The following is a 19,172-nucleotide window of genomic DNA, read 5'->3' on the forward strand; positions in this document are numbered from 1 at the left end:
TAAGGCTTCAATGGATTTTTTTTAAAAAAAATACTTGTGATTTAGACTAAAAATTAATTTTTTTAAAAATAGAAAAGTTCTGCGTAATGACTAATGAGTCATTAGTTTTTTAATTTAATTTGAATTTTATATTCATTAGATTCATCCAAAGTCTTTTATTTTTTGGTAATGATCCAAAGCCTAAACCCATTACTAGTTAATAAAAAATATTAAAGAAATTTAAGTTTGTGTGATCGTTATTCGTTTGTATTGCGTCTCCTTTAAACGCGTCGCATTGGGATAAAAACGTCACTTATAAGTTATAAGCGTGTCTGGTAGCTAGGAGGGAAAATAATGTCTCTGCATGTTTTTATTTGGATATTCATCCCTACCTTGATCCCATCCCAAATATAACAATCGTTGTCTTAATTAATTTTCCTAATTCATCGTCTCTACACTGCATGGAGCAATGATCGGCGATTTGTCAGTGATGAAGAAAAGAAGAGAAAAAGAATGAGGGAATTGAGAAGTGGGGGGAGTGGGGAAAACTATAGTGTATGGGGAAGGCTGAAAATAAAAATATGAATTAATTATTGTAATTGATATTTAATATTTCTTTAATTATTCATATTTATTATTTTTATAAATAAAAACTCAAAAATGAATTAATTATTTTATTTAAAAAATAATTAAGTTATAATAAAAAATATAAATATGTGGATTTTTTGAAGTTTTTTGTGATTTCTTATTATTAAAGTAAAATTGTGTATAAATTTTTTAACAGTGACATGATAATGTAGAGATCACAAAAAATGTCATAGTAACTAAAGAAAATGATTTGATAAGAAAAAAAAGTGACAGATCAAAATAATAATTTGATTTTGATATAAAATCAGCACAAAATACTAAAAAAGTCAACTGTTTTAGTTTACACGATAATTCATGATAACATGAAAATGTTTTTTTTTTAAGTATTTCCAAAGAAAATTACTCGTCAAAAAAATTATTTTACACTCTTACTCTTAAATATTTATTTTACATATATCCAATAAATTTTTTACCTTGTTAATGGATCTTATTAATATATAAGACGAGGCAATAACATGTTGAAAATCTTATTATTTCTTATTAGAAAAAGTACATGTCTGAATAAACTGTCAGTTTCGCCGTTTTAAGTTCAAGATACTAATATGGTATATATCCAACCGTTTTGTTTTTGTTTGTACTTTCTGGGAATCTTAGGAGGAAATGCGAGCTGGATTGACTTTCTGGGATTAACGTGTCCTATTAGTGCGCTGTACTCGAACGAAGCATCGTTTTTTCTTCCTACACTTAACGTATATATATACACACACACACACGCATTTGTGGCTTGAATTAATTACGCTTGGTTGAGTTATTAAATCATATCTATCATTCAGAGTACATCTAAAAACCTTGAGTTGTTCATTTGCTTTGTAACATTTTGGATGGTATCAAAAAGGCAATCTGGTCAGAGGCACGAAGGCAGGGGCAAAGTTCCAATTCAGGAGCAAAAACAAGCATCAATCAGGTACTTAACTGTTATTTGTATACTTATTTTGGTGTTTCGGGCTGTGATGAGGTCTAAGTTTGATTTTCTGCGCTCTTTATGCAGTGGCCTTAGAAATGTGATCAACGCGCTATGGATGAGTGATAAATCTTCCTATTTGGAAAATTTTCTGCGAAGAGTGGTAAGTGATGATTGAGTCTATTTGCATCTTGGTGATATGATGTTGAGTTTTTTTTTTTTTTTTTTTTTTTTTAATTTCAGTTAGTTTTGACTTTTGAGCATCTTCTACATGTGTGAAAGTACCTATCACTTCACAACCAATCACCAGTTCGAAAGTACTTAGTATACCATTCTTAATGTTCCCCAGGTTTCTGCAATTGCTTAGTGCTCATTGATAAATATATCTGTGATTCTCACACATGGTTTCCTAGTTATGCTTACTATTTGATTTGGAAAGGAAAGAGTAGCATTAGTGATTAGCCAGACTATTTATTCCTTCTGCTCTTTTGCTTTTCATCCTATTTCCCAATTTTGTTTTTTTTTTTGGTTGATTTAGTCCAAGAAGCATTTTGACAGATAGGTACGACATTGATGGCCGTTATATATAAATGGGAAAAACTCTTTTATTTAAATATCTTAAAAAAATTTAAATGATTATGGGAACGGGAAAATTTCAAGTATCCCCTATCATTAATTTTTTTTGAAGCGACAATATTGATTCATTTGTCTTCCTCAAATAGGTAAGAGAGGTGGTGGAACAAAAAATCCAGGACCAAGCTCATCTATTTTCAAGGTTAGTTCTTCATGTTCATTTTCTGTGTTAACAACACACAATTGTTGAATTCATTTCCTATGATTGTGTGTGATTAAAAATTTATCGGAAAGGCTCATAGATCAATCTTATTGTGAAATTATATTGAAAATTTATCCATGGATCTTTTTAAGTCTCATTTTATCCCTCAGTTTATCCTGTAGGAAACTGAGCCTTGGAGGAATTATGTCATGTGGTTAATTTTTTCTTTTCTTGACTTCATCCTGTATTTACTCTCCTCCATTTATTTGAGTAATACTCTTAGTTTACTATTCTTTTTGTCCAAATTTGTTGCAGGGAAAGGGTTGGTGAGGCTGGCATATCCGGAGCCAAACATTTAAAGTTGTGTTTTATTAATAAGCTGCCTGAAACAATTTTTACCCGGTCTAGTATAATAACAAAAGATGAATCATTTCTTCAAATTGCGTTATTTGATGTTAGAACTGAGTCTGTAGTAAATGATGGTCCTCTTTCCTCACTAAAGATAGAGATCTGTGTCCTGGATGGAGAGTTTGGATCTCATGGCTGTGAGGATTGGACTGAAGATGAGTTCAATTCCAATATTTTACGCGAAAGAGAAGGTAAAGAGCCTCTATTGATTGGAGAGAGATTTATTACGCTAAAAGGTGGAGTTGGTTGTATAACTAAAATTGCCTTCTCTGACAACTCGAGATGGCAAAGAAGCAGAAGGTTCAGGATTGGAGTCAAAGCTGTGCAACCAACTTCCAATGGAGAAAAGATTCAGGAGGGTAGAAGTGAACCTTTTGTAGTCAAAGATAACAGAGGAGAGTGTGAGTCTTAATAGATTACTTCTGTTTCTCATTCTCTATTTCCAACCTAAGATATAATTACTGTTTCCATTAAACTTGTATGCGTGGATTTTATTTTTCAGTATAATCTATTTATTCAGTACAACTCCAAAACTGACATGTAATTTTGTCATTTAAGCCTACAAGAAACACTACCCTCCATACTTGAAGTTGAATGATGATATATGGCGTTTGAAGAAAATTGCTAAGGAAGGAAAAATCCACAAGCAGCTCTCTTTGCATGGAATTCACAACGTCAAGGATCTCTTGCGTTTTTACATAACCAACGAACCTTCATTATATGAAGTAAAACATTGTTTCTTTTGCTTTTTCTTTTCTTCTTTTGTGTTATCGCTAGACATTCTTTACTTATTGCGCCCTTCACATAAATACTTAATTAAATCCATGCTTAACATGAGTATATTTATTGAAACTTTTTCTCTTGGGATGTAGACGTTTGGAAATATTCCAAAGAAGTCATGGTTAGTAATCACTGAGCATGCCAAAGCCTGTGAGATAGATGATTACCAGCTTTACAGCTATCACTCAGAAGAACTGCAAGTAGGCCTGCTATTCAATTCCATCTACATCCTTGTGGGAGTGACATTCGATTGGCAAAATTATTATTTACCTGATACTCTCAATCCTAGAGAAAAGGTATGCATTCATAAGTCATAACCTGTTCGTAATTGGCTGTTAGATATATCTTAAAAGAAAAACTTTATGTCACATCTTTGGTTTCTTTAAATCAGTGATTCCTGCCTTATCACTATTTATATATCATATTATACCTGTGGATCAAAAAGTGATCAGGTTCCTTCTTACTTGGCAGCATTTGGTGGAAATAGTGAAGCATCAGGCCTACAAAAATGTGTACGATTTGAAATTGATTGAAGAGACTAAGTTGAACTATTTAAATCTAGCTGCATGTCTAAAAGCAAGGCAGTCTGACACTCAAGATCAAGGTCTGCAACATGTTAATATCTCAACTGCACAAGGTATATGTAATGGTATAACTTTTGGCTATTTCATCATCTCCTATTCTGTATCACTCAGCAAGACTTTGAACTTACAAGGGATCAATCACTATTCACTAAGCAAGGGCTATGGCAGGACAGGTTATGCCATAAGAATCTTTTGTCTTGCAGATATATTAAAACTCGAGGGAGAGTACATAAACAGTCACTGTGCTATATTGCCCAAGTTATTCAAGCACAAAGGCTTTTGTTTCTTTATATACTTGAAGTAGTAATAAACTGGGGATGCATATCCTCACTTATTTTTAATATAGGAGGAAACTCCCAAAATATGAACAAAGACTATGGGAAATTTGGATATATCATGCCCACAATATCGTTATTATTCCTTACACAAACACAACACCCAACTTGATAAATCCATGTCATTCACTACCTTCAAAACTTACCTATTTCTCATGCACGTGACTCTTTGTTATAGCTCTTGTCCACTTTTAGCCAATTGTGCTCTTCCTGTTGAATACTTCTATATAATCTTTTTAATCTGTCTTGTGCAGGTCAATCAGTAACATTTCCAGATTATAGTCAACCATCTATCTCTCCTTCATATACTGATGAAGGAATGCATGACCACCAAGTTTATGCTGATCCACTGCCAGGCATAACAGAGATGTCACAAAACAGTCATCTGTTAGATGAACTTTCCTCTGAAATGTACACTGAAGAGGATAGTTGTGACCTTAATGGATCGCAATTTCCATTCGTGCGAGGTGGTTATTCAACAGAGAATGAAAGCTCAGAGATTCAATTCATAGATGATTGTTCTCCTTACACAACATGGGAGCCAGAAACTGGCATTTTATTTGGTTCTCCTGTTGGAGCAGAATTTAGCAGCTATTCTACTTTCATCAATTCGGATGTGGATATATCAAGTAGTGGCAAAACCAAAGCAGTGTGGTATAAGATTCGTGTTGCTCTCAAATGGGTCATATCAGTGAAAAGGGATGCAGCTGCCAGAAGGAATGGCCATCTATTTTACCATAACTATTAGACTCTGTTTTATGCCCTTTGTGGACTTATTACTAGGTAGGATGTGCCTACAAAATCTAGGATATTAGTTCATGATGTCTTTTATGGTTAGTGTTGGGTTTGTTTTTCTTCAATTTCTACTGCACCAACGAGATGTGTAAAAGGGGGTCCTCCTGTACATCCTAGTGTCGGGTTCTTTATGTATAATTGTGGTTGTTGGCTGTAAAATCAAGTTTCTACATACTGATTAATCGTCGATTCATATTTTATTGAATTTTATTCTCGTGGTTGATAACCGTTAAATAATTATATTTTGATAATAGAAAATAAGGTAAAATTGTCTTTAAAAATATTTAGTAGTTATTTGTGCTTAAATATTAAAGAATTGATGTTTTGTTGGATTTTGGCTGCAGATATAAAAACTGGAGGTGTAACACACAGAAAGGCTAGAAAAATTGAAGAAAAGAAGAAAATCTGAAACAGGCCCAGCCCAATACGCGCTAAGCGTGCCTAAAAAGATCCAAAGTCCACTTCAGCAGCTATAAATGGAGAGCAAGTCTAAGGAAAACAACACACCCCGACAGAACCCTCCTAGGGGTTTCATTCACTCCCTTTGTGTACTCTTCACTATTTATCAATGCAATACCATGTTTTTCTTTCCTATTTTCTTTCTTATTTATCCTGCATAAAGCCTAATTAGGGGTAAGAAATGAATGCTTGAATATGTTCTAAGGGTTATACACTTGGGAAAGGGTAACGCTTAATAAAATAATCAAAGAAAATAAATCATAGGGTTAACATTGTTAGGCATAGAATGGTAACCCAATGTCCATGCTTTAGCAAACATCTAGAATTATAACTTTATACATTTTATCTTTATGCATTTTATCTTGAGTCTTTGCAAAGGCATTTGGGAGATAGACAGGTAAAATAGGCTTGTCATCGTGAGGCATCAGAGGCCAGTAAATGAAGATATGGGTAGGATAGAATCACCTGAATTGGTAAAGAAAAACTCATAAACTCATGCGTCCTAGGCAAACAAGGCAAGTCAGTTCCTAGCACTATTTTATCTTGAATTTATCTTTTTTATCTAAATCTTTTATCTTTCTTATCTTTCACTTTTCTAATCTTTTATCTTTTTCTTTATCTTTTAATTTTATATTTAATTCTTTTATCTTCTAATTTTATCTTTAAATCTTTTATCTTTTCTTTATCTTATCTTCTATCTTTTTCTATTTGTTATTTTAAATTTTGTATCTCTTGCTTGTAAATTGGGAGTTTGCATTAGTCTAAGTACAAACAAAATCCATGTGAATTCGACACTCGGACTTCCAAGTACTTTACTACTTGTTTTGGTACACTTGTCAACGAGTCAACAGTGGTACTTCTTATAGAAATGTTCGGTAGAATATTAAATATGACATTTGAGAATGAGTTTAATGATGATGCATTAGTTTTATCCCATTATCAAATCATAAATTATTATTGAAAATATGAATTTTAAGATCATTAAATAAATTCATACATTTTAAAATCTTATGAGAGATAAAAATGAAAGGGTGAAATAGTAATATTAAGTATGTTTGACAAAGTAAATAGGTTATTATTTTTTTTTCTTTTTTAGAATAACTAGGTTAACTTTTAAAAAAGTTTGTTTAACCAAAACAAAGTTGTTTGATAGAAGTGTTTATTTTACTTAGCGTTAAATCTATTTGTTCTTTGGAAATCAACCAAGTATGATATTAGTTCTTTTTTTAATGGTTTAAGTCTTTTAATTTCTTTTTAAAAAAAAGTTAAAATTGATCTCTCGCGTTGTTACCATTTTTAGTGATGCGGTACCAATGACCAAAATTATAGTTTTTAAGAATATAAGCCCTCATTATATTCTGCATATAAGTTATCTCAAGCTTATACACTTTAAATGTAAGCCCTCATTGTATTCAACATATTATTGATATGGAAATGATATGATTTTGCTACTGTAAAAAAAAAAAAGCACTAATATTAATTTTGACTACATCTTCAAAAACCAAATTATGGTTTTTTTTATAAATGAAGAAACTAAGACTAATTTTAATCAATTCTTCGAGAACCAAAAATTCATTTTACCATCATAATAATAATTACTTATACACTTGTCGTTTTTTTTCTTTTCATGTTGGGCCCATAAACATATTTTTTATATATTAATCACATGCATCATTCATTATATAAGTAATTTTACTCTAATTAAAAATAAATAAATTCTCTTTAGATATTTAACATATTTGTATACATCCAAGACTCAAATTCAAGATGATTGGTTTTACTCAAATAATAATAATAATAATAATAAGAAGAGGAATAGTAATAATAATAATATTGATAATTTTTTAGAAAATAATGCCTTAATCAATTTTAGTCGTTAATGTTTTTTAATTAATTCTTATAAATTTCCAAAATTTTATATCTGTCCCTCTTATATTAGTAAAATATTCATTTCAATCCTTATCTTTGAAGAAAAATAAGTCCGGTTCTCCAATAGAACGAAAAGTGACGAATTAAAATCGTAAAATAAAATTTTATGGAAATCAATATTTTTTGATACGACGTTTTTATGGAAATCAATATTATAAAAAAATAGAAATTAAGAATAAAAACATTAAAAATAAGTATAATAGAAAGACAATAAATCTAACAAAGAAGAAGAAAAATTGAACACGAATTTGTGAAGTTTCAAGACTTTTTCTATGAAATACCAAAGAAGAAAAAATTGAACGCGGTTAACTAATCTCTTTGCAGTTTTCATATCATACCACGCGTGGACGCCGTGTGACCCCAGTTATTATTGCATGGCTATATTTAGTGTAAATGTATAAACTATCTTTTATTTTAAATATATCTCTCATGAGTATTTTTTTTATTATATTATAAATCTCCTTATTTTTTCCTCTTTTTCTCTTTATAATTATTGGATAACACATTGAATATCTATTATATATTTTTCATATATTAATTCATATAGTTATTCTATGAAGAATCGAAGATATTTATAAGGTATCCCAAACATAAATCTAAACAAAACATGGCCTTAATTGCTTTTGCAAGTTATTTTTATTGTATATATTCTCTTTAACTAGTATCTAACCAGTATCAAAAAAGGAAGCTTGTATAATTATGTGATAGTTTTTTACAAGTTACTCTCTCTTGTTTTTTTTTTTTATTATTATAGGAGAATTTTTTGTTAAAGTCCAACGTCATTTTAATTATTCTTTTATCAATTATATATCTATTTATTTTATTATCTTTAATTAATTTATACATATATTTATTATGAAGTGAAAATAAATCTGAATCTCTATAAATATTTTATTAGAATAAAAAAATAATTTATTTTTTATTTCTACAAAATAACATTAAAAACACATAAAAAGAAAGCAAAATAGTATTTATGTTTAAGCTTGAAAAGATTGATTTTAATTTGAAGAAGTTCCGCGAAAATGGCGTGTGAAGATTTTCCTTGAATCTTTTGCTGAATCTGATCACTACCACCGCCCACATATATATACAGCGGTAGCGGCTCATCAGTTTCGTAATTGTTCAATAAAGACAAGTGCGAGAGTTTGAGTGGTTAATTAGTTGTGAACTACTAAGATTCGTTTAGTTGGTTGAGAGTGTTGTTGTTAGTTGTGAATTACTTCAAAGATTCGTTTGGTTGGTTGCGAGTGTTTGTTCTTTATAGGCAAGTGTAGGAGTGTCGTTGTTAGTTGTGAACTAGTACTAAGATTCGTTTGGTTGGTTGCGAGTGGAGTTGATGGCATCTAAAAGGACCTTTGACGACGAGGAAGATCATCAAGGTAATGATGACAGAGATCTTGGACGTCTCGCTAAGAGGAGACATGGCGACCCACAAGAAGCCGAGGCCATGTTCATTGCTTCTCTGTAAGTGTTTATTTTCATGCATGTTCTAGTTGTGTTCATTTCATGCATCTTCATCTCTAAGTTTTTATGGTTAATGTGCAGTATTGCCTCGCACTTGAGACCTGCAATTCAAAAAGAGGTAAGCATAAGCATGCCACGAGTCTCTCTCTCTCTCTCTCTCTCTCTCTCTCTCTCTCTCTATTTAGTATATGTATATCCCATTCCACAACCAAGTTAACTCGATCTATATATGTTGTTTTGTTCCAATGCAACTAGATTAAAGAGGGGCTCCGATCTATGTTCCGGGGTTGCGCATGCCTGTGGTTTGTTTCTCTTTTTCACCATCATATCCTCTATTTTTAATTTATACGTTAATAAATTCATTATAATCAATTTTAATTGTGTTTGGAATTTAGTTCCCCCCGATCATCCATTAACCAACAGGGTGGCGCTTCTACTTCTGGAGGCAGAGCCATGCAATTGTGCTTCGTGAATAAACTGCCTATAGAATTTTTCACCACGTTCAATATCACAGCTGAGGACGGTGGTCCAGTTCAAATTGAGCTGCGTTATGCTGGATCGCAACAACGCGTAGTGACGGAACAAGTTTCTAACATGAAGGTTCAGATCTGTGTCCTAGATGGTGATTTCGGTAAGGACGGAAACGAGGACTGGAGTGCAGATGAATTTAATGCCCAAATTGTGAAACCAAGAGAGGGGAAGGGGCAATTACTGAAAGGAGAGACTGTTATTAAACTTGAAAAGGGGTTTGCTTGTATCAATAACAAGATCGAGTTTACTGATAACTCTATCGGCACAAGAAACAAAAAGTTTCGGTTAGGAGTTAAATTTCTGCAATCTACTTCCGTTAGCGTTAGCGTTAGGGAAGGCAGAAGTGAAGCCTTCAGGGTTAAGGATAAACGAGGAGAGCGTAAGTCCTAAACTTTATTATTATTATTATGTTGGTGCCTGCCCTTACATTTGGTATGTGTTTTCAGCGTACAAGAAACGCGACCGTCCCTCGTTGAATGATGAGGTATGGTGTCTGAAGAATATAAGAAGAAACGGTGATCTTCACAAGGATCTTTTGAAGAATAAAATAAAAACTGTCAAGGATCTTTTGCGCTTGAACACAATCGGTTCATTACGGGAGGTAAAATATACAACAACTTTTTAAACATTCTTGCATTGTGTCTAAAACTAAAACAATGATTCTCTACTTTGGTTCTTAATTTGATTTTTAAATAGTACTGACAAGTAATCTGATTGTGGAAAGTAGAAATTCGGCAAGGTTAAAAAATGGGACGAAATCATCGAACATGCTGAAAAATGTGCAGTTGACGATGATGGGTTCTACATGTATCGCTATGATGCAACCGTTTCCCTTGTCTTGAACTGCATCTATAAGGTTGAGGCGATTTTTTATGGGCAACACTATCGGTCTCTGCAATCTCTGAATTTGGAGGAGCAGGTTTGTAGTTATACATCTTAAATTTAATTAATTTTCCATATATTATATCATAACTGAATCTGAAGGAGACATTACTTCTCTTCTCTTCTCTCACTGGCAGCGTTTGGTGGAAAGAGTTAAGCAGGAAGCATACCAAAATTTGCAGAATCTGGTGCCAATTCCGACGCCACCACCACATGACATAGTGAAGACTTTGACGGGTACACAATACGGTTCACCAGATCAAGGTCAGCAAGGTACTGTGTACCTATATATCGTGCATAAACACTTTTTTTGCGCAACATCCTCGTGCTTATCTAGCATTAAGAGCATTTGCTTCTTCTGTGCCTTTCATTAGCAGTTTAAATGGGGAACAATAATTTACTTGAATATATATTTTCAATCCCTTCACTTGAAAAATGGTTGTTTTGATCTTTTTTCGGAAATGTTTTAGCACTTCTTTCCTAATCAAATCAAAATAAACTAATGACGATTTATATGGTTATTAGATAGACTCCTTGTCTTAGGCTCTTAGCCTTAAAACATTGGTTTGATATGAGTTTGCTTAGTGGTGATTATTGGTCTTATATCATTATATGCTTATGGTATGAATGTGCAGGGCAATCAGAACTTTGGATATCCACCACCTCAACATCAATTGTGCATGAAGCGCCACTAAACTTGTCTGGTGGGTCGCAGGTTGTCCCCGTTGAAACATATAATATTGATGATGGAACCGGATGGGACATTGGTCAATTTGAAAGTTACATTCTTCCTAACCAATTATTGGAGCCAGTTAATCCTTGCTCTTTTCCCTATGGCGATGGAGCAACATCTAGCAATCATTCGTTTTTCCTCAACCCTGCTGTGTATACATCAAGCAAAGGGAAAAGCAAAACAGTTTGGCAGAAGACTCGAAACATTCTCAAATGGGTCATACCTCATGTCACCAAATGGAAGGTGTTCCGACCTCAAATCCTTCAACATTATTAGGTGGACTGTTAAGAAAAGTATTTCAGTTGGTTGAGAAGAAATAATATTTATAAACCGACTCTTAATCTTGATTTCTAAGCTATCGAAAAAGGAGACAAAACTTTTTCTGTATTGAATAATAGTACTCGATTCTTTAAGTTTGGGATTTGTATTTATTCCCTCAATATGTGTTTTTCCAACGCCAGGTGTCAATTTCTTTAATTTAGTATTTATTAGTTTATAAATTACTTGTGTCAATTTATCTGTACCCATTGCCATTAGGCCATGTTAATTCTTTTCTGTAAAATAAAAAATAGCATTAAAAAAGTGTGAAAAGGGAATTTAATGATATTGCTGTTTTTGTTAATTTATTTAAGGATATTTGTTCAGTAAAGTCTGTTTTCGTGTCAGGTTAAAGTAACATTATATCAACCCGCACCGAAACTTAATATATAAAATTTTCATTAAAATATATTTGTTAAATAAAATATAAAATATATTTTTTGTTTACCCTTTTAAATAATTACTAAAAGATATTTAGTATACTCTAACTTACAAAGTTAATGTATATCCTTCTTACACGTATCATCGCACATGATATTAACACTACTTTGTGATTCTTAATCATCTTCCTCCATTAATTTATTCTTTAAGAGTCAATTTTTTATCCCCGTGAAATTGTCACCACTTGATTTTGAATTTGTAACTTGTCGAGTTGTATATTTTTTACTCCCGAAACCAATAACAAAGATCAAGACTTATATTGTGTAATAAAACTCTTTTCTACCCAAGTGCCAACGCAACATTTTCAACTCATTTAGCACTATATTCGAGTCATATAGCGTGACAATTCTAGATAACAGTATAACATTAGCACACATAATTTGTTGCAATTGATTCATATTTGTGATTTTTAACAAATTTTACATTCGCACGTGAAGACCTACAATAACCCTCTTCTCTTGTCTGCGCTTAGAACTGATAATGGGACCATAAGCAAAGTTATAAAAAATAAAAATATAAGAGACCGAGAGTTCAGCCCAACACAGAAGATGAGATAAGAAAAAAATTACAAAATCGGAATAATAAAGAAAGCAGACCAATAAGAAAACAATAAATACTTTAAATAACTTAAGTTGACCGGGCAAGTGAAGCTGCTGAGAGTTTCTTTATATGAGGTCTAAAATTTTCTGCAATTCAAATTCATATTTGCTATCTTCAAAAACCTAAACTCTTGGTTGTTCTTCACTCCATGACCATTGACCAATGGCCACAACTATCCTTAAAATCTCAACTACTACGTACACATAAGGATGGCTCGCAATAACTTCTGCCCAGGTCAGTTGTCATTCCGCTGCATAGTTCAATTCTATTATTTTACACACGCTATATTTTTCATCAATTCTTAATCTTGTCAACAAATCCAATCTTCGCTGTAAACGTTGGCTCTTCTTCAGAGCATTGCACAACTTAATTTAGGTCAACGCTTAGCTTTCCTGTAAAAATAATGAAACTTCAAGGTTTTTAGTCCTTCTGTCTCAACACTTGACATTGCTAGGATGAATCTAAAACCAGTGCTAAATGTTTTTAACAGCGCATCTGCCAATACATTATTTTTTTCTTATTTTTCTTTATGCTTGAAATTGAAGAGAAAAAAATAATAAATTGCTTATTTTTCTCTATCTTTTGGTCAACACATGGACTGTCTTTAATAGCCGGCTGGATCATAGGACATTTATCATGGGCCTACGGACCCTCTCCCAAACATATTTGTGAATTGTGACCCAAAGTAATATTCTCTCAACAACGGAGATTTAACTTTTTAAATTTAATCTAATAGCGTATATAATTATCTTGTCGTGTTATTTCCTAGTCATATATTATGCCTTTAGTTGACTAGTCTATAGGAATTCCTTCACCGTCCCGATTCATAAGATCTTTGTAAAAAATATATAAAATTGTAATCATCTAAAACTTGTTAAGAAAGGTTGAATAAACATTGAAAATGATTACTTTTTACGCGTCCATCCCTTGCATTGATTAGGACTATTCATAGCTAAACAATTTGCAACGATTACTTTTTCTTTAGCGGCCATAGCTAGACTGGAGTATTGCGAATTATGAAATTTTCATTTTTCTTAAAAGTCAAATAGTATTATATATCATAGTAAAGAAAGATATATAATTTGTACAAGAAGTGCAGTTGAAACCACAAAAAGAGGCCATCTCTCTAAAAAAATACAAGTTGGCCTCATCTATGTCAACTATAAACAATCTAAAGGACATAGACACCACGAGGAGAAAAAGAAACCAGGTTTACCACTTGATTTATACAACACCCATTGCCATGACATTGATTTAATGAACAATATAGTATTGTTCACGTCAACCTCTGCATTCCTAAAAATCACATTGTTTCTGTGACACCAAATGGACCAACATGTGTTATGCCAAAGTAGGTGTTTAAACCTCCTTTTCTTTTTCCCTCTTATGTTCATCCCCAGCTGTAAGTATAGTTCTTGAATATTGTTAGGTAATGAAAAAGAATATCCCAGCCAATTCAGAATACCTTGCCAAACTTGCTTGGCAAATGGGCAAAACACAAATAAGTGATTACTTTCCTCTACATGTTGTGAGCATAGCATAAAATCATTGAATTGTTGTATTTCTGATGCACAGACTCGAACATTTCTGCCTACCCTCTCCTTTGCCTCAAAATGACATTAAAATCACCAGTGATTGCACCCAAAGCCTCTTCGTGCCATTAACAATTCTTCCCACATCCTTTTCTTCTATGCTAACTGGCACGGTGCATATATACATACATACATATATATATATATATATATATATATATATATATATATATATATATATATATATATATATATATATATATTCACAAGTATGCACTCAGACCCCTTCTCACACCATTCGAAACAGAGACCCAAATACCCACACCCCTGTACATTTGAGTAAAAGAATATCTTTCTGCCATATACATAGCGATTCCCTCGACAAACCTTCAGCATCTTTATCGATCCCCTCGTGTTCTGATGGACCCCAAATTTCTCTAACCATACTTCTAGACACCCCACTAATCTTTGTTTCCTGAATCAAAGCAGCCTCGACTCCCATCTCAGGTCCACCAATCCCTTACGTGTCTCAATCTTTAATTAAATTATCACTTTACACCATCACTACATACATATACTCATGCTTGCATGAATTATTATTACTGAACAACGAGATTAATTAACTGTGCATAAACTTGACTACTGGAATGAATTTCTTTTAGCCTAATGCATAAGTTACCTTACAAAACGCGTTGTGTTACTGACGTGTCTGCAATTCGTGTATGGAATACAAGGAGAAAGAGAAAGAAGCATGTGAAGGGATGGAAATTTCAATTGAAATGCAGATTACGACGGTATAAGTAGTTCAGTGTTCCTCGAACCTTCCCCTTCAGGTAAAATTCCTCGAATCTTCCCCTTCAGGTAAAATTCCTCGAACCCCGTCCATCAATACTTCAGGAATATAAGCGCTGTTACCCTCACTGCCCTATCATGCATAAAAATTTCCAAAAAGATTAAGTTTTATTGAGTTACTGAATTTGATTGTGTATCTTGTTTTAAAATGGAATATTCAAAAAGACAATCTCAGCAGGAGGGCACTGATGATCAAAAGGGTATTCAAATTCGTGGTCAAGATTCAAAGCGAAGACGTGAAGATTCACAACAATCGGATACCCTCCGGTATTAATTTGTTGTTCTCGATATTGTTTGAGTTATATGTTAAAATTTTCATATACATAATGAATAAATTGATTAAATGGTATGTAGTTGGATTACTTGGGACGCGAACACCAAAAATAATTAATTAAGAACGTTCAATAATGATATCTATATCTTTTGGATGTCATTGTTGTTTGTTAAATTTGAATCTACTTGGATATTTTTGAAAGTTAGATCTCTATATATCGGAGTTTTTTTTTTCTTTTTTTTCTTTCAAATTTGACGGGTAAGTTTGTAGATTAAAAACCTTCATTTTTTGTATCAAATGTTTAAAAAAGTGGAGATCGAACAAATCTAGTTTTTGACATATAAAGTTACAATATTTCATTCATATCTCTTCATGCATGGAAAATCATATCTTTTCAAACCGTACCATTTTATGATAAGTTATAATGATTTCACTCATTGTAGATTTATTCAACTATAATTAAAATACATCATTTAAGTACACTCAGGCAGTTAAGGAATAATATATTTTTAATTAATTGCAAGAATTTTGTGGTTACTTTGTGCAGTATCATTAGTTTAAGGTCTCTAGTTCACATAACGAATGACGACATCGCGCGGTACATGAAAGACTTAGTCCAAAGATTGGTAAGAACCTTCTTCTTTTGAGAAAGAGTACGAATTTGGCAAGGATATTCATCTTAACAACTGGCTTTTAACATGTTTAATTAAGTAGCAACGAATACACACATTATGAACTTTTTGTTTATTGATTCATATTGTATATATTATTCCTTAACTAGGTACGAGAGGAGTTGGCGGAATGCAAACTTCCAAGGTTTGTTTCTCTTTTGTCTGAATTTTCTAAAATTAATTAATTAGTCCTTGAATTTCATCAAAAGCAGAAACAATTAATTGCGTGCCTTATGATTGCTGCCAACTATCTAATTAATACTGATAGGGTTTTAAAATATGTTGCAGACCAATTAATAATAATCAGATTGGAATATCGGGAAGCAAACCCTTTCGACTGGTTTTTAAGAATGAATTGCCTGATACAATTTATACTAACTCCAAGATCAAAGCAAAAGGCAACACTCCTCTTGAGGTTGTTCTTTTTGATATTGAATCTAAGTCTATAGTCGCCGAGGGTTCACTGTCTTCAATCAAGATAGAAATTTGTGTCCTTGATGGTGAGTTCTGTTCAATAAATGGGCGTGAAGATTGGAGCGAAGATGAATTTAATGCCAAAATCGTACGTCAAAGAGACAATAAAGGGCGGTTACTGAAAGGAGATACGATTATTACACTTGAAAATGGAGTTGGTTATATCACCAACCTTGAGTTCACTGACAACTCAAGCTGGAGAAGAACCCGATGCTTCAGCTTAGGAGCCAAGTTGTTGCAATCAAATCTGAAAGACGCAATTAACATCAGGGAAGGTAGAACCAAACCTTTTATTGCCAAGGATTTCAGAGGAGAGAGTAAGAATTCAACACAGTTCTAACCATTTGATTTTACTTTATTTCAATTCGATCATTCTTTTTTTTATTTCTTTTTTCCATATATCAAATCAATTAAACAGTCGTCATTTTAAATCTCCCAACCCATCTTAAATCCGCATATTGTAGTTGATTAATTGTGTTATGCTTCAATTTTGATGATTTAATAAGCTGTAAGCCTTAATCACTGACATGCACGTACGTGATTTGGTCATTTTAGAAAATCAGAAACGCGACACTCCTTCCCTCAATGATGAAACATGGCGTTTGAAACATATATCAAAAAACGTTTATCGGCGGCTGCTTAAGCACGGGATAAAAACAGTTGGGGATCTGTTGAAGGAGAATGAAACCAATCCATCATCTTTGCAAGAGGTACTAAGGAAGAAAACACCTGCCATTCTTGTTATAGTTTCATTTACTTCTATATAATATATATAGCTTAAAAGTATAATTTCAATATTAGTAAAAATTCATCTCTGAATCTTTTGTTCGATCTGCAACGATAGAAATTTGGCAAGATTTCAAAAAAGAAACAGGAAGAAATTATTAAGCTTGCTAAGAAAGCAAAGTATGCCAAGACTTGCGTTGCTGAAGCCACATTTGATGGACAAAATTATCATTCAGAGAAGAATACTCTCATCTCCAACCAGAGGGTATGCTAGCTGCCTAATATTTGTGTATCTTGGAACTAATGCTTGATGTAATATTATTATATCCCTAAATATTTTTCACCTTACTTGTTACACTTATATCATCTTACTAATTTCTTTTCTCTTTCTTTCTTTTTTAGGTTATCATCCATCATATTTATTATTTTCCCTTTTTTTCTTCCTATATCTCTCTCTCTCTAGCTAGCAAATATCTCTGTACTTTTTTTATTTCTCTCTAGTTCTTATTATTCTCTCCATTATTAATTACCTATTTTTTTATCATTTTTTATCTTCATGTTATTGTCTTTTTGATCAGACAGGTTGATTGCATGAGAAAATCCAATTAATTTCCGAATTTAATATTGGTTTGGGTTTATATATCTAAGTGTTGGTTCTACGTCGCTTAGCTGTTTGGAGTGAATTATTTTTTGATTCTTAAATTTAATGATTCATATCTTATCGTAATCTTGGTGTGTATAGTACCTCAACTTACTGTGATCATGAAACTTTTTTCACTGGCAGGAAGCTTACAAAAATTTGAAGGATCCGGTACCAATTGAGACAATAACACATGAGTTAGTGAAAACATTGACACCAGTTAATGCACAATATTACAGTGCTCCAAATCAAGATGTGCAACAGCTTGACTTTTCAATTGCTCAGCAAGGTAATATATATATATATATATATATATATATATATATATCCTGCATAAACACTTCTACTGTACTGTATGTGCAACATGTTCATGCATATGGAGCACTAATTAAGTCCATTTGTTTTGTCTCGGCCTTTTATCAACAATTTAAATGGGAAAGGATGTTTTAATTTACTTGAATACATCTTTATTTTTCTTTTCATTTCAGAAGAAATTTCTAGACTAAACTGGTCAGCAGGGGGGCAGATTGTTGATGGATACATATTATCACAGATTGATGATGAAAACGTAAGTAATTTCTTACCTGAGATAAATTCTGAATTCATCTTTCCCTATGGTGATGAAGCAGAATATTGCAATAGTTCCTCTTTTCCCAACTCCGCGTTGAATATATCAGACAAAGGGAAAAGCAAGATGGTTTGACGTAAGATTCAAATGGGTCACCCTCACACTGCATGCAGCTAAAGGCAAAACTTTTTCGCCGTCAGTATTGACTTGAACTCTCAATTATTTCTGTTCTTAATTAGTTTCAACGTGTAAGGCCACAATCAAGAGACTCAGCAAGGATGAAGGCCGCTATATGTAATTTCTTAATTTCTAATTATGTTGTCAATTTGTTAATAAACTTGAGGAACTTATAACACAGATTTATTATTCGAGTATATATATAATGCTACTGTTGTCATGCCCATATAAGTCATACAATTCCGTTGTCCGAACAATTGAATGTAGTTTTAATTTATTACTGCGGATTCTAAAATTATCAAAAATAACTTTAAACCCGGGAACTGTGTTTAGATGATCTAAATATTTTTTAGTAAATTCATCAGAGGCGGCATCATGCTGCCCTAAGTTGGGTTAGTGACAAATTGTGCATTGAAAACATAGACAAGTAGAGGATCATGATGTGTTTTATTTGCAAGATACCAACAATTCCTTTGGTGAACATCGAAAAGACAATTAAAAATCGTGCGATGAGGTTTACGTCACAACTTTCTCTTTTTTCTTTATCAATTTTATGTTGAAGGACTCACCAAGGAATTCAGAATTATGAAATTAAGAATTGAATGAGAAAGATTAGGAATAAAGTAATTTTTAATAAAATATTAAATTAAAAAATAAAAATATAAAATTTTATAAAATCCTCATATTTAAATTACA

At 32.5% G+C, this 19,172-nt stretch overlaps 3 protein-coding genes across 12 annotated transcripts; all 3 read left to right on the forward strand.

The window, feature by feature from the left end:
* Nucleotides 1-1,246: 1,246 nt before the first annotated feature.
* On the forward strand, nt 1,247-5,797 carry LOC114407554 (calmodulin-binding protein 60 D-like). 2 transcript variants are annotated; one of them, XM_028370693.1, is made up of 9 exons: nt 1,247-1,531; nt 1,616-1,691; nt 2,251-2,303; nt 2,619-3,112; nt 3,270-3,436; nt 3,584-3,787; nt 3,963-4,128; nt 4,665-5,193; nt 5,550-5,797. In XM_028370693.1, exons 1-8 carry the CDS (start codon nt 1,449-1,451, stop codon nt 5,156-5,158), a joined length of 1,737 nt encoding a protein of 578 aa, XP_028226494.1. In that variant the 5' UTR covers nt 1,247-1,448; the 3' UTR covers nt 5,159-5,193; nt 5,550-5,797. The 2 variants fall into 2 exon arrangements, with proteins under 2 accessions (XP_028226494.1, XP_028226493.1); XM_028370692.1 differs by lacking the exon at nt 5,550-5,797 and having other exon boundaries at nt 4,665-5,415.
* Nucleotides 5,798-8,620: 2,823 nt separating this feature from the next.
* On the forward strand, nt 8,621-11,807 carry LOC114407555 (calmodulin-binding protein 60 B-like). Of its 2 annotated transcripts, none has more exons than XM_028370695.1 (8): nt 8,621-9,057; nt 9,139-9,175; nt 9,313-9,359; nt 9,453-9,967; nt 10,035-10,189; nt 10,316-10,507; nt 10,608-10,743; nt 11,106-11,807. In XM_028370695.1, the coding sequence occupies exons 1-8, from the start codon at nt 8,930-8,932 to the stop codon at nt 11,477-11,479; spliced, it is 1,584 nt and encodes a 527-aa protein (XP_028226496.1). In that variant the 5' UTR covers nt 8,621-8,929; the 3' UTR covers nt 11,480-11,807. The 2 variants fall into 2 exon arrangements, with proteins under 2 accessions (XP_028226496.1, XP_028226497.1); XM_028370696.1 differs by having other exon boundaries at nt 10,608-10,734.
* Nucleotides 11,808-12,650: 843 nt separating this feature from the next.
* LOC114407556 (calmodulin-binding protein 60 B-like) lies at nt 12,651-18,716 on the forward strand. 8 transcript variants are annotated; one of them, XM_028370701.1, is made up of 10 exons: nt 12,652-12,796; nt 14,829-14,955; nt 15,112-15,213; nt 15,768-15,846; nt 16,002-16,036; nt 16,180-16,682; nt 16,921-17,075; nt 17,210-17,356; nt 17,876-18,020; nt 18,220-18,716. In XM_028370701.1, the coding sequence occupies exons 4-10, from the start codon at nt 15,823-15,825 to the stop codon at nt 18,432-18,434; spliced, it is 1,224 nt and encodes a 407-aa protein (XP_028226502.1). In that variant the 5' UTR covers nt 12,652-12,796; nt 14,829-14,955; nt 15,112-15,213; nt 15,768-15,822; the 3' UTR covers nt 18,435-18,716. The 8 variants fall into 8 exon arrangements, with proteins under 8 accessions (XP_028226500.1, XP_028226502.1, XP_028226501.1 ...); XM_028370700.1 differs by having other exon boundaries at nt 14,829-14,927; XM_028370702.1 differs by having other exon boundaries at nt 14,829-14,927; nt 15,125-15,213.
* The last annotated feature ends 456 nt before the right edge of the window (nt 18,717-19,172 follow it).

This window comes from Glycine soja, chromosome 3 (assembly GCF_004193775.1).
Source record: "Glycine soja cultivar W05 chromosome 3, ASM419377v2, whole genome shotgun sequence".
NCBI lineage: Eukaryota > Viridiplantae > Streptophyta > Magnoliopsida > Fabales > Fabaceae > Glycine > Glycine soja.

Excerpts from the sequence above, each read along its gene's own strand:
- LOC114407554 (XM_028370693.1), top strand. The coding sequence starts at position 1,449 with ATGGTATCAAAAAGGCAATCTGGTCAGAGGCACGAAGGCAGGGGCAAA. Across the intron at positions 1,692-2,250 it reads AAAATTTTCTGCGAAGAGTG|GTAAGAGAGGTGGTGGAACA; the intron begins GTAAGTGATGAT and ends TTCCTCAAATAG. Across the intron at positions 3,113-3,269 it reads CAAAGATAACAGAGGAGAGT|CCTACAAGAAACACTACCCT; the intron begins GTGAGTCTTAAT and ends TTGTCATTTAAG.
- LOC114407555 (XM_028370695.1), top strand. The coding sequence starts at position 8,930 with ATGGCATCTAAAAGGACCTTTGACGACGAGGAAGATCATCAAGGTAAT. Across the intron at positions 9,968-10,034 it reads TAAGGATAAACGAGGAGAGC|CGTACAAGAAACGCGACCGT; the intron begins GTAAGTCCTAAA and ends ATGTGTTTTCAG. Across the intron at positions 10,508-10,607 it reads CTCTGAATTTGGAGGAGCAG|CGTTTGGTGGAAAGAGTTAA; the intron begins GTTTGTAGTTAT and ends TCTCACTGGCAG.
- LOC114407556 (XM_028370697.1), top strand. The coding sequence starts at position 15,095 with ATGGAATATTCAAAAAGACAATCTCAGCAGGAGGGCACTGATGATCAA. Across the intron at positions 15,847-16,001 it reads AAGACTTAGTCCAAAGATTG|GTACGAGAGGAGTTGGCGGA; the intron begins GTAAGAACCTTC and ends TTCCTTAACTAG. Across the intron at positions 17,357-17,875 it reads CTCTCATCTCCAACCAGAGG|GAAGCTTACAAAAATTTGAA; the intron begins GTATGCTAGCTG and ends TTTCACTGGCAG.